Consider the following 17,435-nt stretch of genomic DNA (forward strand, 5'->3'; position numbering starts at 1 on the left):
ACAGAAGGTGCTGTTTTAGATTTATTTTCACCATCTCTGGTGTGCATGTTAAAGATCTTTAACATGAGGCAAGGCAACTTCTCAACAACAAGGCAAATTAAAGTACTTTGCATAAAACAGAGACATTTTCACAAAATGTGAAAGAACCACAAGACATAACAATTTAAAAGAGTTAAACAGAATAGGAAATTGCTGACTAATACTGGCTGCAGGTGACGTCATGTTTGTAAGACAGCAGCGCTCTGCACTGAGCCAACATATGACACACAAATAGTAAGCAAGATCAGATTGTCATATAAAGTCTTCTAATTGCATAACAATTGGGGGTTGCAGCTCTGACATTCTTAATGGCTTTCACTAAAGGGTGCTGGACTCGCATTGCATGATGGTAGATAATCATGTTAAGTAGCTTCATTTACAAGAGCAGAATTAAGAGGAGTGCTGCCCTGAGCGAGTACTGAACCCAGAACCTTGCAATCTCACAGGGAAAGCATTTTGTTGAGGAAAAATTAATTTGCCAAAAACGAAGCTTCTAGCTCAGAGATTATTACTGACAGCAGGATTTGCTGAGAATGAGGAAGTGTTTGAAGGAAGAGAATCTGTAAATGTAGGAAATGGGAGAGTGAGAGCCTTTGGATTTTATTGTATTCAATGAGTGTGACACCTGTCGAGTAAGGTTTAGATCTCAAAAACTAAAATTCCTATGTGAAATATATTTCCATTTTGAGAGAGAGGAGGCTTGTGGCAAGATTTTGAGGTATGATATGTGCTTGAAGAGTTAAAACTGTGGGACATGTTTAGAATTTCTTTGCGTGTCTAAAAACTCTCTGCTGTCCCCTCTGCCTGATCACATGACACACTAGTGAGACCTGAAAACTGCTGTAAAGGCCCTCACTTTGGACTTAGATTGCTCCAAAAGTACAAAAGATCTCACAACATGGAATACAACTTTGAAAATTCAAAGTTTTGTGAACGTTTTAAAGTTTGAATGGGGTCCCAAGGATAAGATATTGTATGTCCAAGCAGTTGAGTTTCAAAGTGTCAAAGGTTTCAACTCAGTTGGATCAAATTCTCTCATAGACTATTATAAAATTTGATTTTCAAAAAATAACATAAAATGGAATATGCTAGAAAACTAGAAAGTAAGCTAGAAAGTAATAGCACACATCTGCTGAATGAGCTGCAGTTTGACATTTTCATGGTATGCAGCAGTTGAAAAGGTCCAAAAAACCTTATGGAAGAAGTAGCTGAATAATAAAGAGTGACAAAAACAAAGAGTGATTGTTTTCAGACAAAAATAAGCGAAAATAGAATAAGACAGCTAAAACAGGCAGCCCTGACTATGTTGGTGCCCCAGGCGAGATTTTAGATTGAAGCCCAACCTGCAGTCCAAGAACTTCAGATAGGAATTCACACTAAAATCAGCTGCCACAGTGGTTCCTCCAGCCCAGACGAAGTCCTCCCAGTCCTCCAGACAAAAAGGCCACTGGGGGTCAAGGTGCATTCAAAAGTGTTTGCTGGCATGGCCTGTTAGCACATGAACTTTGGTGGCTGTTGTTAGAAAACTGACTGAACAGTAAGGCTTTAAAAAAAATCTAATCAGATGAAAATCCATGCAAGTTAATGGAGTAAACAGACGGTAAAAACGTTAAGAGGGGAGAACATGTGACATGTTTTCTTTACGACCTACACTTGGCCCACATATGACATACTGTACAGATACATAGTACAGCTGTTATCGTTGCATTGTCGGATTGGCTAACAGCAGAGGAGGAGGGGAGAGCGCATTGCACTGCATCAGGCCTGCAGGAAACGGTAACAGATCCCTCGCAGCCCCCAAGAGAAGCGCGCCTTTCGCCCCGCATACATTCGCTTTACCGGACCCTGTCAGTGGGAGGATTATCCACCATGTTGGGGGTCGTCGCCAAACAACTTAAGAGCCACCCTGCTGTAAGTATAACCCATATTTTTTGTAATATGAATGGTGAAGGACCCGATGACATTGACATGTGTCTTGAAAGGACGCGCACGCGCTCGTTTCACCAAATCACTCCTTAATTATCTGATGTGTGATCGCCCATTAATGCGCTCAAGTGGCATTTATTAAACACATCCTTCTGCAATTAATGCGACAATTAGGATGTCAGACAATATAATATAATATATATATATATATATATATATATATTACAGTACGTGTAATATTTCTTTTATATAGGTCCAGAAATTCGCTGATGTAGCTCCAGATTTCGGATGAAATGGATGATTAAGGCAATTTTTCATCAATACAATTCACTTAAACCTTTAATAAAGCCCGCATTTCCTTTTACCGTACACCTGTAATTATTCTCCCTCATGTAGAGGCTTTTATCTTTGCTCGACCACCCTCTTCAGCTCCATGACAGGATTATTTTTTGCTCTTTGTATTGGACAGCTTTAAAAATGAAAGTCACCTGCTCTGATGCGGTATGATCCATTCATACAGAAATTAAATATCGTAATCGAAATCGTTGTAATAATGATCTAATGGCACGATGTGAGTGGAAAAACACGCGTGCCTCAGAGGAACAGCTCCACAGCCATTCCTGTAGGTCGCTGCAGCACGTATGGTTTCCATACTGGCATGACTGAAGGCCAGGCCAGTGCATGCAAGAGAGTCACACTGTTTATCCAAGGACGACGGGGTGAACGCGTCCATATTAATAGACCACTGGTGATATGTGTTTGTCCCCCGTTAAACAGTGACTACAGCCACACTGGTTCCTTTAGTGTGATCCATTCTTGCTATTGTACTTAAAAAAACATGACGTATAGCTATAAAAAAGGGAAATCTTATGTATTTTAAAGTATGTTGTCATGTGATAGACTGTTATTGCGTCTGTTCTCACAATCAGCCTTTATGATTTTTTTTTTTGAATATATACACTGTATATATACTGATAAGCTGTATACACTTGTGATTTTGCTGCTGGAATGGAATAAAACCAACCTTGAAAGAACAAGAAAGTCCTTTTTTAAAGACTTTCTTTTAATCATTGTAAAATACTGTACATTATAAAAATAGAACAAAGGGGGGAAGTTAAGCCAAATGTTTCAGAAGCACTGGAGTAAAGGATAGTAATATGAACAACAGCATATCTTTGTTGTTGGTTAGCTTGTATCCTCGTAATACAAATAATGTTAAGTGATTTTGTTCTTTGCCTACCAGCTGATCCCTCTCTTCATCTTCATCGGTGGCGGGGCAACCATGAGCATGATGTACCTGGGTCGGTTGGCCTTGAAAAACCCTGATGTCTCGTAAGTTCCAGAGACATCTGAGGATAAATCCCTCTTTTTTTTTTCAGCCCTCAGTTGGCTTTTTGTTCATTAATGTTTGTTAAACCTGTTAAGTATTAAGTTTTTTGTGAGGAACGCCAATAACCTCAGGGATACTTTGTTTTACTAACAAGTTTTCTTCTTCTCTTGTCCCCAGATGGGATCGCAAGAACAACCCTGAGCCCTGGAACCACTTGGGGCCCAATGATCAGTACAAAGTATGAGCCTTTCTGCATATTATCCTTAAATTCACTCCTCCAATTCTGATACATGTTGATGATTTTGTGTCATTTTTCATACTTCTTTACATGGCATGTTGGTTAGATTTTAAAGCACAGGCCTATTTTTGTAGAGAATAAGCCATATCTTTTCTGTTATCTTGCCTCAAAGTTCATATCGCCTCCCTCATACTGATTGCATACATTTGTTTTCCTGTGTATGTGTGTGTGTGTGTGTGTGTGTGTTTTCAGATGTTCACAATTAACATGGACTACTCCAAGCTGAAGAAGGATAGGCCCGATTTCTAAGTCACGGTGTCTTTGCACCTCGGCCTCTGATTGTCGTCAGCCTGAGGAGCCTTTGCACTTTTTTGCTAAATATAAATAAACCTCTGGCACTGAATGAAGTTTGAATCACGCTGTGTGCTTAACTCATTCTGTCAGTTCCTTTCCAGTGTGAAGGGGGGCGGGATCATGCATTTATCAATGACTGTCTCAATAAAACAGACAACCACCTGTTTTACTAATTGATGAATTTATTTTTGACTTTGCTGTGTTGTAAATTATTAAAACTGTTTCAATCACCCCTCTCACTGACATTTGTGATTTTTGCACAAATCCAAGAACATTATGGTCACATTGCATCTTACATTCAATACGTGTAGCATTTCCCTTTAAAGTAACGCTTGTTTTAGCTGTAAACTGAGTTGTAAAGTACATTCGTCTACATCATCCATAATCTACTTTTCGTATGGTGATTATTCTTTAAATTATACTATTCCACTTTTAACAATTTCCTTTCATCTCTTTATGGCAACAGGTATAATAGTTGTAATAGTTAAGATCCCAGTATGTGCCATACTGCTTTGAGAGTTTGGACTTTAGCCACCCATCTTGCTTGGTTTGCTTTAATAAATCATCTCAACCCAGTAACGTATTGAATTTCTGTAAGCTGTTATTCCTTTTTTGGCCAGAGGAGGATGCTGTTGCATTTACAGTTTGAGAAATAGGTTATAAAAATGTAAGTTACTGTGAGCAGGAAAGGGATAGAAACATTTTTTTAAAAAAGAGCAAAGTCTCAAGTTTTAGGTTTTAGGTTTTTTATTAAACGTGGAAACAGTAGTGACAGATCTCAGGTCATCTGGTAGTTTGTTCCAGACAGCAGGACCAAAGTAACCAAAACCTCCCTCTGAAGACCTGGATCTTATTCTGGGTACAGTTAGACGACAAGCACCAATTGTCCTGAGGGGTCTGTTTGGACTGTACTCAGTCATGTACTGGGGAGCCAAACCATTAAGTGCTTTGTGGACTATTAGCATTATTTTTAAGTTGATTCTGTGCTGTACTGGGGGCCAGTGAAGAGATTTAACAAGGCTGAGGGTAGGACACACCAGACTAAACAAAACACGCATTAAATAAGCAAACATCCCTCAAGATTATGTGTATTTAGAGGAATCAGTGGAGGATGTGGTTTGTCATAGCCAAAAGAACTCTCAAGAGACATTAAAGTGGGAAATCAGGAAATTTAACCAGAAGACCTGTAATTAAGGAGGAATAGAGGGATAGGAGACTGCGAAGGCCATAGCATATGATTCATTCATACTCATCAAACCATTTAGTGGCTCCTCGTGCCCTGTGACTTGGGGCATAGTCTTCCTGGAAGAGACCACTCCCATCAGGATAGAAATGATTCATCATAGGATAAAAGTAATGACTCAGAACAACTCTGTGTTGATTTGCAGTGACCCTTTCCTCTAATGGGACAAGTGGAACCAAACCATGCCAGCAAAATGCCCCCCACAGCATAACAGAGCCACCAGATCCCCTCACTGTAGGGGTCAAGCATCCAGACCTGTACCAGTTTTTCCTTTAATTTGTCACCTGTCTGTATGTATAGATATGAGTATGTGTGGCACATGTATGTTGTTTATGCATAATCATTGGCCACTACTACATGGGATGTGCAGTGTGTATGTAACCTGAGCTCAGTGTTTGTTCCAGGACATGGATATATGCAGTGAATTTACTTAACCACCTTGTTATTTTGTTTTAAATCTTTTTTTTCTGCACTTGAGCTGATATATGCAACGTTTTATTTCTGTAAAACAGCATGAAATTAATAATAAAAAAAGAAATCTAGGTGTTTTTTTTTAAATTAATTTATTTTTTAGAATGTATTTATTTATCAAATGTTCTCGTGTCTATTTGTGGGGGCAGACATAACTGTGGTTCACACTCCAACCTGGTGGGTGGCGGTAATACGCTTTAAAGCTCGTTTGCCACCCGCCATAAAACCGAAAAGAGAAGATGCTAGTCTCGCGAGACTTCACTTAAAAATAACGCGGGACCGCGAGACTGAAGAATGAATCCGTTGACTTGAATCAAACACGAAACAGCGAAAAGACGGTAAACAATGGAGAAGTAGCTCAAACCTGTAAAACATGACACTGTCGTCAGTTGAACTCCGTTTGTTTGAGACAGTTTCCGCCTGAATTATCAAAAGCTGCAGCTTAGAAACGACCAACATTACTGTTTTACGGTTCACAAACGTTTGCTAGCTCACATCAGTTAAACAGCTGAGATGGACACAACGGAGGACTTGTCTGCTCGGGTCCTGCTGAAACATATTCTCACTACCGAGACACCCAGGACTCCCATCACCCGCAGGTATTTGAGCATCTTATTAGCTTATTCTGCAGAAGATAACCTAGCTACGTTAAGTTGACTCAACCTTAACTTAACTTAACAATTAACTGTAATTTACTACTGCTCTGCTTGACAGCGAAAACATGTACTGTGCCTTTCTTCACTCCTTTCTGGACTTTTCCACATTTTGTCATGTTAAAAATAAAAATTCTGAAAAGTGTTGAGTGCATATGTATTCACCCTCTTTGCTGTGAAACACATAACTAAGAGGCGCAACCAATGGCGTTCAGAAGTCACATAATTAGTTAAATATAGTCCACCTGTATGCAATTTAATCTCAGTATAAATACATCTGTCCCGTGAAGGCCTCAGACTTTGTTACTAAACAAACAGCATCATGAAGACCAAGGAGCTCACCAAACAGGTCAGTGATAAAATTGTAGAGAAATGCAAAGTGGGGTTAAGTTATTTAAGAATATCCCAAGCTTTGAATATCTCACGGAGCACCATTAAATCCATCATTAGAAAAGGGAAAGAATATGTCACAACAGCAAATCTACCAAGAGAAAGCTGTCCACCTAAATTGATGGACCGGGCAAGGAGAGAGTTAATCAGAGATGCAACCAAGAGGCCAATGGTAACTCTGGAGGAGCTGGAAAGATCCACAGCTCAGTTGAGAGAATCTTTCTACAGGACAACCATTGGTCTTGCACAACACAAATCTGGCCTTTATGGAGGAGTGGTGAGAAGAAAGCCATAAGAAATCCCATTTATATTTTGCCACAAGCCATGGGAGACACGGCAAACATGTGGAGGAAGGTACTCTGGTCAGATGAGACCAAAATTGAACTTTTTGGCCCTTGTGCAAAACGCTATATGTGGCGGAAATCCAACACTGCACATCACCCTGAGCACACCATCCCCACCGTGAAACATGGTTGTGGCAGCATCATGCTGTGGGGATGCTTTCCATCAGCAGGTACTGGGAAATTGTTCAGGATTGAGGGCAAGATGGATGGAGCCAAACACAGGGCATTTATTTCAAGAAAACCTGTTTCATTCTGCAAAAGACTTGAGACTGTGGAGGCGGAGGTTCACTTTCCAGCAGGACAATGACCCTATGCATACAGCCAGAGCTACGCTGGAATGGTTTAAGGCAAAGAATGTTAATGTCTTAAAATGGCCCGGCCAAAGCCCAGACCTCAATCCAATTTAGAATCTGCGGTGAGACTTGAAAATGTTCTCCATCCAATCTGTCTGAGCTTAAGCTATTTTGCCAAGAAGAATGGGCAAAATTGCAATCTCTAGATGTGCAAAGCTGGTAGATACATACCCCAGAAGACTTGGTGCTGTAATTGCAGCAAAAGGTGGTTCTACAAAGTATTGACCCGGTGGTGGTATGGATACTTGTGCATCCAACAGACATCTGCTCTTTCATCTTAATTATGTTTGTGTCACAACACAAAGTATTTTGAACTTTCAAAGCACCGTGTATGTTGTGTTAATCAAATGGTAAAAAGCCCAATAAAATCTATTTGAATTTCAGGTTGTAACACTGCAAAATGTGGAAAAATACAAGGGGGTGATTACTTATGCAAGACACTGTATGTCTCCATCTATAACCTTAAGACTTATATTAATCCTGATAAAGGACATGAAGTGGCTTTATATCAGGTTGCCATAACCCAGATTTTCAAATTGTTACAAATGAGTCGTAATGATTTTGTATCCAATATAGAACTAAACAGCTCATCTGTTTTATTAGCCAAGTATGCAAGCATACAAAGAATGTGTCTTGGCGTTTGCTCCCTCAAGCAACAAGGAAGAATAAAATAACAAAAGTAAGGTAATAATAATAATAATTTAATAATATAATAGTTTTGAAATGGGATATAAAGCTTGAAATTAAATATTGACTGTACCAAGGAAATATGGACTGCACTATGGACAAAGAAATTAAGTGTATTAAATGTATGAAGGTGACAAGTGCAAAAAATTACATATGATGTACAATAAATAATAATAGTAATAATAATTAAAATGTACTGTAACAGTGGAGGTTGAATGCAATGTACAATGTTAAGTCCAGTTTGATGAAATATATAAAAGTGATCAGTTCAGGGATTAAACTAGGGTTGTGAAATGTAAAGTCTGGTTTGATAACAGAACAGTTCAGCTATTTAGTAGTGCAACAGCTTCTGGAAAGAAGCTGTTTCTGTGTCTGCTGGTGGAGTTTTTATGGATCTCAGTCTTTTTTCCTGAGTGAAGAAGTTCAGAGAGTCTGTGTCCAGGGGTGGGATGGGTCAGAGATGATCTTGCTTGCATGCCGCTTGGCCCTGGAGGAGTGCAGATGATCAATAGTAAATGTCTTTTCTTTAGGACCTCAAAAACACAGACTGACAAAAAGGCAGCCTCCAGCGGGACCCGGCGCAGTGCCAGATTAAGCAAGAAAGATGCTGGTGGCCAAACCCCACAGGACATCTTACGGCGCAGCCTGAAACATAAGATTCGTGAGGTGAGGAAGACGAGCAGAGTATTCGCAAATCATGTACTATGTTGTTGATACTCTCAAACTTGACTATCTACCTTCCTTTCCAGAGTATATCCACAAAATCTCCGCTGCCTGTTAAAAGGAGAACCACTGTATTCAGAAATACACTCACGTCTGCCCGGGCCTCAGAGCTGTTCGATGAGGGAGACACTCCAAGGCACATACTCATGAACATCCTGCGGACAGGTATGCACGAGCCTGCCTTTATTCTCACATCATGTTGCAGTTGTTTGTTTCTCCTTTTTAATTGTCTTTTGTCACGTGTTTCAGAGCCTGTGAAGTCCCCTGTTGTTCACGAGAAAGCTGCATCAGAAGAGCCACAGCTTCCTTCAGCCAACTCCAGCATTACCAGCAAGGATCCTAGGTGAGCTGTGTGTGTAACAGGAATGATATGTTGCCAACATTTGGGAGGTCCATCCAACAGTATTTTAAATAACTGAACTAATATTAATTGTGAGGAATGGACTTTTGTATCATTGTTTGTCCTTAACAACATCCACCTAACCTGCAGTCTCTACTAATACTGGCTATTTGTATACAACTTTTTCTTAATTATGTTGTGTGTGTGTGTGTGTGTGTGTGTGTGTGTATAATGAGTTTATATTTACTTGGTTTTCAGTATTGAACTGTCAGGGTTGGAGCTGTCTGATATAACTATTGGCGGTGCAGCAAGCACTGCAAAGGGACTGAGCAAAAAGAGACCACGTCGCAGCCTTAATGTAACTGCTTTTGAAAAGCGACTTCAAGGTGGAGATGGTAAGTTTAAAGCCACTACTGATAGGCCTCAGTACTTTAATGGGATTGTATAAGATGTTGAGACGTTGTTGTTGTTGTTGTTGTTGTTATAAATTCATACTTTTAAGGGTTGAATTGTTCTGTTTACTTCTGCTGCTACAAAAATGTGAGACACATAGAAAAGGTTTTTGTACAGATGGTGTTTACAGCTGTATTAGTGAACAGTTATCATGAATTGTGTGTTTTGTTGACTAGCTGTTGGATGCTTGTGCTTACAGATGTTGAAGATGAAGAATCAATAGATAACCATTCATCGCTTTCTTTGTCGAGGTAAATTTCATTAAAAAAACTATATCATGTCTACTTTTCTTTACATGTTAACAGTCAATTAAGGTATTTGACTGTTCACTATGTCAATGAACAAATACTATAGATAAATATTTGGCCTGTCCAATCTGTCTTGCAGTTCCACTTCACTGAGTCTAAAAACACCCTTTGTGGATGTTCATACTGAAAAAAGGGGCCTGCAGAGAAGGGTTTCTAACCGTCGCAAAATCACAGAGGAAGAATTTGACGCTAAGATGCAAATGGAAGGTGATAACGGTGATCACAATACTCTTCTTAAGCTAGCATATTTTTCATGTTTGTTCCATGTGTGATCATATGTTTAACAAATCAATGAGAGCACTGATAAATAATCTGTCATGTAACATTTTATGTTAACCACTTAAACTGTAAAGTGTCAAAGATAATGAAAAATACCCATCAGTGGATCCCAGATTGTTTTTTCTAAGATTTCTTAGAGATTGATAAGCAGCTATAAAAACCAAATGATACAAAACAAAGAAAAGCAAGCTGATACAAGCATTGTTGTAACCAGCATTTTTTTCTACAATGTATAATGTTTTTACTTAAGATAAGCATTTGTAAAAAAAAAAAAAAAAAATGTAGTAATTTTTTGCTAATTGGCAATATTTTTTTTAACCCACTAATATTTCAAGACCAGACCACGTTATGTTTAAAATGTACCTATGCTGAAGTGTTATCTGTTACACTGTAAATGTTAATTTTAAATCCCAGCTACATGAACAAGCAGGTAGAGGGAAGCAGAGGAAGCTTGTTACTTTTTTGAAGGGAGGTGCAAAATATTGTAGTATGTATGGAATGAATTTTAAGATGTTTTCAACTACTGTTCTCAGTGTCACTGCTAATGCTTTTTTTCCCCCTGCATTGTTTGCTCTCTTTCATCCTGTCACCCAGAGGTGGGCAGTGTTGTGCTGGCAGAGCAGGGTCTCAGTGAGAGCACCCACTTTGAGGGCTTCACTTTAGGCCTGACCAAGCTCAGTGAACCTGATATCACAACTGACATCATCAACTGTGACACGGCTAACTACGCTCAGACTGATGTCATGACATCCAACTTCTCCATCGTTGCAACGCAGGACAAGCCCACTGTCATGGCGTCTCAGCTTCAGAGAGAGATGGGAGAGATGGAGCAAGAGGAGCAGTTGGAAGTGGAGCAGAGCCAGCTGGAGAGGGAGAAATCCGCTTATGTATTTCCAACTGAAGAGGGGGCTGTGGTAGAACCTCAGGATGAAGACTGCCAGTCTCAGTCAGAGAAAGAGGAAACTGAAGCTCAGACCGAGGAAGGGAAGCATACAGCCGATTGTCAACCTGAAGATGCTGTAGCCATGTTTGAATCTGAAGATGTAGCGGAATCTCAAACTAGTGGAAGGGATGATGCAGACGAGTCTGAGGAAGATGAAAATGGAGTGGAATCTCAAACAGAGGAGGAAGGTGCAGCTGATTCTCAAACTGAAGAGGATGTTGCACCCAGGTGTCAGTCTGAGGAAGAGGAGGATGCTGAAGAATGTCAAAGTGATCAGCAGGATCCTGCGGGAAATTCTCCGTCTGAGGAAGAAGATGTAGAAGCTGATTCCCAGACTCAAGATGAGAATGATGGGGAGCAGAAGGACGAACACATCAGCCGAAGGGCTTATCGCTCTGAAGGTGGACTCATTATGCCTGTTACAAGGGTAGAGGGGGATTTACCAGACTCCACAGAGGCAGGTAAGGATGTCAAAAATATCAGCTGTCACTGTGGATATTTTGGCTGCAGCTAAGCATTATTTTCTTTACTAATTTCACAGCTATCTTTTTAAATTAATAGTGTACAAAAGATATTTGTCATAGGAAGACAGAAAAGCCACAAAATGCTCACACTTGAAATGCTGGAACCAGGAAGTGTCTGGCATCTCTTTACTAAAGGAAGGAATCTCTGTATGTATGTATGTCCTTCGCATATCTTGAGAACTGTTCATTTGATCAATTCCACACTTGGCGAGTATATTGCTGGGGACCCAAGGGAGTGCAGTGTCGAATTTGGTGCAGTTTGGACATGGGATACGTTTAATATTTAAACTTTTAATAAACCAGCAACCAGCGAGCTGCTCCGCTCTGTGCAGAGGCAGGGCGGAGCTTCAGGACTCTGCCGACTGACTCATCATGTCAGGGAGAGACAAGAGACGAGCTGTGACACGAGTCAGAGAAAAGTGCTCTAAAGAGAGAAAAGTAGACAGCGAAAACAGAGCTTTCAATCAAGAATGGACACTCTTACCCTGTGTTCAGACAGAAAACATAGTGTTAGCAGCACGTTTAGCAGATAAGCAGCAGCGAGTGAACCGTTGTGTCTATACAGGAGGCGTTCAGGTACATTGTTGATTGTAGGTCACCCGTGTTTTGGAAGTGCTCAGAATGTTAGTTTCTTTCATGTTGTTCGTGTATATGCTCGTTCACACCTCATTTCAACTCTATTCATTTTTCTATGCGTTGAAGTAACAGCCAGAGGCCAGGCAATCTGCATGTTTTGAACGGGCACTGCACTAGTCTTAATAAAAGCCTCAAACAGTTAATTGATCAAAATTCCTGGTGATTAATTTTGTCAGTTGATTAATTGGCTGATTGTTTCAGCACTAGTGGACAATACTGTATATTTACAGCCAGCTGAATATAAGACACCAACTATATTGAGTACACAATATACCTTAGACTGCCCATGTGTGTTTAAGTGAAACAAAGCAAAGATTAATCCTGTTAGTCGATCGTCAGGAAAGTAATCAGCAACTATTTTGATAATCAAATAATTGTTTCAGTCATTTTTCAAGCAAAAATGTCCAACATTTCTGGTTCCAGCTTCTCATATGTAACTATTTGCTGTTTTTCTTTCCTTTCTTTCTCATATTTGACAGTGAATTGAATATTTGAAGGTTTTGGACTGTTAGTCAGACAAAACAAGCAAATTGAGGACATCACCGTGGCCTGTAAGAAATTGTAAATGCAATTTTTTCACTGCATTTCTTTAACATTTCATAGACTACACGATTAATCAATTAATTGATAAAATTATCAGCAGATTAACCAATCATTAAAATTATTGTTAGTTGCAGCCTTAGGGCTGGGTTATACAGGATGAAAAAATAAGAATCGCATAATCCAGAAAGCCGTCTTTCCATATCTTCATATAGCACAATATTGTTGAGATTTAGAATATCATGACTGAGCGATAAGTGGAAGTCAAACATATTGCTACAGTATAATATAATCTGAGATAAAAAAAAAAAAAACAACAAACCTATCCTTAATGCATGTCAAGGTATTTGTAAGTGACATTTATCGCTAAACATCTAAATGATGCTTGTGTGTAGGATGGTCTGAAGAGAAGTCCAAAGCTCACAGTGCCAGTGATCTACACAGTGGCCTGGAACTGGAAGGCTGTGAGAGCAGTCCACCTCATACTGGGATCCCTGACTTGGCTGAGTCCTCAAATCAAGGACTTGACCAGAATGATGTCTCTAGCACAGAAACAGAACTGGATGCTGATAAAGAGAACTCCTTTCATCTTCCGGAGCTGACGCATGATATGGAAGACAGTGGCCACCTGAGTGATGCTTCACCTGAAGAGGCTGCAGCCTCAGACCCTGCTGAACAGGAGGAGAAGGAGGAAGAGGAGGAGGAGTGGGAGGATGATGAGGAGAGTGAAGGTCAGTCTCTCTTTTTCTCTTTATGTGTGTTTGTTCTTTTTTTATGTCAAAGTTTTTTAGTTTGATAAATTAAGAATAAAAGTAAAAATGTCTTCTTTTCTAACATCTTTAGAGGTCCCCATGAAGACTCCAGCATTTGTCAAAGAGAAAAGGAACTTTTTCCTCTCTGATCTTCTGGCCTCACCTACTGCTTTTAAGAATATTCAATCCAGGCAAGTTGCTGTTCCTGTTTCCTAGGAACATCTATTCCCCTTTTCAGAAAAACTGCATTTTTGACATTTAACTATATCTTTTGGCTGATAAAACATTGTACAATTGTTGCAGAATGTCAGATGTAAAATAAAGTGTTTAAAAAAATCAGTTAATTCAATAGTCAGTACAGTCTCAATAGAAGTTTAATTATGCGGATTGCATGTATCATATTTTATGTAACTGACAGTCTCTTCCAATGTCTGTTATGCCACCAGTGATGAAGGCTTGCCTCCAGGTAAAACCAAGCAGGTGAGACAGAGGAAAACTGGAGCAGCTAAGAGAGAAACAGGCCTTCCCAAGAGCTACCTTATGAACGTTTTCAAGCACTTTGCCAAAACAAAGGTCTCCGCGGATGTTTACCCTGTTCTAAAAGATATGTAAGTAACTGTGACTTATAGAGGTTTTGGATCGAAATAAGCAAAAAGTGGATTACAAAAAGTGTTTGGAACCTCATAATTGAAAACTGTTGAAATTCCTTCAAAGCCAAGTAGCAAAAGTGTTTTTTCTGAACTGCAATGTAGGGACAATGTCATGGATTCACTACTCATATGTACCTGCTTCATTGTATTTTACTCTCTTTAACAGAATGGACAAATTCTTTGACCGCTTGGCGGATGACTTGGAGACATATGCTGTTCATGCAAAGAGAAAAACCATAGAGGTTGAAGATGTTGAACTTCTGTTGAGAAGGTAGGTGTGCAGACTGTCTTCATGCTGTTTATTGACATTTGGGATCGAATCTTTTACATGTGATAATAAAATAAAATACAGGGGGACAAGCTCAGTTTTAAAAGTAAAATAAGATTACATTAAAGCTTTTCTGGACTCCAACTCTAAATGTGTTTATGGTCACAAACATTATTTGCTATTCCTGGATAATTGAAATATTGTTAATTCTGAACTACTATGATTAATTGTATGACTTCTGCATGCAACATTTTAAAATGAAACATCATAATATGTGTATTTCAATATAAAACACTTTCCACCATACATAGATTCTTTTTTCTTCATAATGGACTTTCAGCTCTACCTGCCATTTAGAGTTGGGTGAAATTAATTAAATCCACAATAATTAAACCTGTATCAATGGATTTTTTGGACACTTGTAGGCAACAAAACAGGCTGTAAACACATTATTACCTTATAAACTTGTTCTGGCAAATGTGTAAGCAAACAATTTTGGAGTAGTTTTTCTGGCAACCTGAGAAATGTGAGTCAAATATTCACTCTTCCTTTCAGCTCTGATTTGGTCTCCACCACCTCCTCAAAAATATTTTTCTCTTAAGCCGCTAAAATCTTCACTATGTTCAGCAGCTTTAACAAAATACCAATTTAAAGCCTTTTTAAAACCACAAATGCAGCAATCACCAAAAGATTTGCTACTATACAGCTGTAATGTTGTCAGCTGTATTGTATATACAGTACTGTACAGTATAGTATGAAGAAAGAAATGCTAGAGCAGAAATGACAAAAAACACAGCCACACTTCCACTGGGATTATACTGACCTCTAGTTGGCAAGATCGAGCTCCATATTGAGTCTGAAGAAAAGGACTGGTGACTGTGACATGATCAAAGAAAGAAAGAAAAAGATTGAAAAACTCTCTAAAACACTCATCTGTCACAACCCAGCTCTAGACTGTGGCAAAAAAGGGAAGTCACACGGGTATTCAATAATAAAAAAGTAAATTTATTTAACACAAAGTACTCAAAACAGACAAAAGATAACAATAGGTAGAGTTAGTCTGTAAAATCAGTCATGTAGGGAGTGGATGAGTGAATGTGTGCTGTGTGGGTGTTTGTATGGTTAAACAAGAGAAACAGAACCAAAAGCAACACAGGAATGTGTGGAGGAGAGAAGAGAGGATCCCATCCTGCTAATTAGTGTGCTCAGGAACCCGCCTCCGCAAACAAAGAGCACAGCAGCAACGAGCACAAAGCAGAGGGGCCGTGACGGAGAATACATATTGCCAACAGTGAAGACGCATTATTTTCTCACATTTGACCTCACTGATGTGTTTTTGCACTCTTCAGGCAGGGATATGTGAACGACAAAGTGCCAGTGGAAGTGCTTATCGAAAAATATCTTCGCATGGATCAGCGCAAGCTCCTGATCCCCATCGCAACCAGCGGAAATAATGTTGTCCCTAAAAGACGGAGATGAAAGCCTTGTTGTATGGCTGTTGTTGTCTGATCATCTCTGGACTGCTACACATTTTAGCTACACTGCATTTGAGTTGGACAAATGATGTCTCCATTTTTGACTAGAATAAAGTATTTCTATGTGATGTTTGTATAGCCTTTTCTTTTTCATATTATCAATTAAAACAGAACACACTTGTGCCCTTATTATATTGAGTGGGGGGACGAGTGTGGCTGTAACTTTATTCATTTATCATTTCATGTATATACTTTCTTTTTATGTGTGAAACAATTGAGGATGTGTAGACTTCTACAATGAACAAATATTAAAATAAAGCTTCCTGATGTTTCACATGTCTGTGCTTTGTTAGTAGACATTGAAGATCTGATGCCTGAACTGTAAAACTGGTGAAGAAATACATTTAAACAGCCTTCTTCAATCCTTATCTTCCCCTCATCCTTTTCAGGCCTGAAGATGGATAACTTGTGAGTGTTCTCTCATATAATATATTTTTTTGTTTGTTTGTTTTGTTTTTTATTTAAACAATTAACTATCAAAATTACACTTTCTGTTAACTGATAATTCGTTATAGACTAATATTTCAGCACTAGCTGTATAGTTTTTCTTTAATGAGCGTATCTGTAAAGAAAGAAACATGCTTTTGCTAAATATACTGTGTGTGTATATATATATATATATATATATATATATAGTACATTGTACATATACTACATATATACTGTATATGGTGTATTCTTTATATACTAAAAGATCACTGCTTGGGCCAATATGTGCACTAGATGGCGCAATTCATTAAAACTAAACCTGACCCTCACCACAACCAGTCGAACCATATGGTCCAAACTAACAATATTAACATAAAAGAAGTACAGTAACTGTAAAAAACACTTGAAATTTTTATCGACATTGGAAGTTTGTTCGCACAGTTAATCACTCACTTCACAGACATCAGGTCGTGAACATTAGAGGTTGCAGAGGTATTTATTAAAGCCGCCTTCAAGGTGAGCTGATGAGTCCAGAGATTAATTCACTCCACACCTTAATTAAAGTCAATCTTTTAACAGTCGATATCCGTTAATCTTCGCAGACTGTGTTAATAACCTTGGCACAAAGCAATAGCTCATCTGCTCTGCTGATTAAATTATGATAAAGTCGTTTTCAGTGGTGGTAAAATTAAACCCTGCATCTTAACTACGTGGACGACCTGTAGACACAACAGAGCTGTAATTCAGTTTCACCCCTCACAAACAGCCAATGAAGAGTTGTTTAAGTTAAGAATTAATTATATAAGCTACACCATACTAGACAGATATATGATTAATAACACTGTGTAACACATTTTACCTGTTTTTTGTTCCTGGGTCGTAAGTGTTAATTCCTAATTGTGTATACCTAAAAAGTATAGAAAACGACTTTTATTCCCTTCACACTTTGCTCTTGTGACCAGAACATTGATATTTTGAAATTAACCTATTTTCAATGAGAAAACCGGCGAATTTGCACATTTTCATT

The 17,435-nt window shown here is 38.9% G+C and overlaps 2 protein-coding genes across 3 annotated transcripts; both read left to right on the forward strand.

Moving 5' to 3' along the window:
• The first annotated feature begins 1,784 nt into the window (after nt 1-1,784).
• Nucleotides 1,785-4,119, forward strand: ndufa4b (NDUFA4 mitochondrial complex associated b). The gene is made up of 4 exons (XM_044338606.1): nt 1,785-1,950; nt 3,209-3,297; nt 3,473-3,533; nt 3,786-4,119. The coding sequence occupies exons 1-4, from the start codon at nt 1,909-1,911 to the stop codon at nt 3,840-3,842; spliced, it is 249 nt and encodes an 82-aa protein (XP_044194541.1). The 5' UTR covers nt 1,785-1,908; the 3' UTR covers nt 3,843-4,119.
• Nucleotides 4,120-5,859: 1,740 nt separating this feature from the next.
• Nucleotides 5,860-16,253, forward strand: cenpt (centromere protein T). 2 transcript variants are annotated; one of them, XM_044338597.1, is made up of 13 exons: nt 5,860-6,200; nt 8,559-8,694; nt 8,778-8,916; nt 9,001-9,094; nt 9,350-9,486; nt 9,744-9,795; nt 9,932-10,068; nt 10,726-11,535; nt 13,170-13,505; nt 13,618-13,717; nt 13,973-14,134; nt 14,343-14,447; nt 15,794-16,253. In XM_044338597.1, exons 1-13 carry the CDS (start codon nt 6,115-6,117, stop codon nt 15,921-15,923), a joined length of 2,424 nt encoding a protein of 807 aa, XP_044194532.1. In that variant the 5' UTR covers nt 5,860-6,114; the 3' UTR covers nt 15,924-16,253. The 2 variants fall into 2 exon arrangements, with proteins under 2 accessions (XP_044194532.1, XP_044194533.1); XM_044338598.1 differs by having other exon boundaries at nt 9,932-10,059.
• The last annotated feature ends 1,182 nt before the right edge of the window (nt 16,254-17,435 follow it).

This window comes from Thunnus albacares, chromosome 20 (genome assembly GCF_914725855.1).
Source record: "Thunnus albacares chromosome 20, fThuAlb1.1, whole genome shotgun sequence".
Taxonomy (NCBI): domain Eukaryota; kingdom Metazoa; phylum Chordata; class Actinopteri; order Scombriformes; family Scombridae; genus Thunnus; species Thunnus albacares.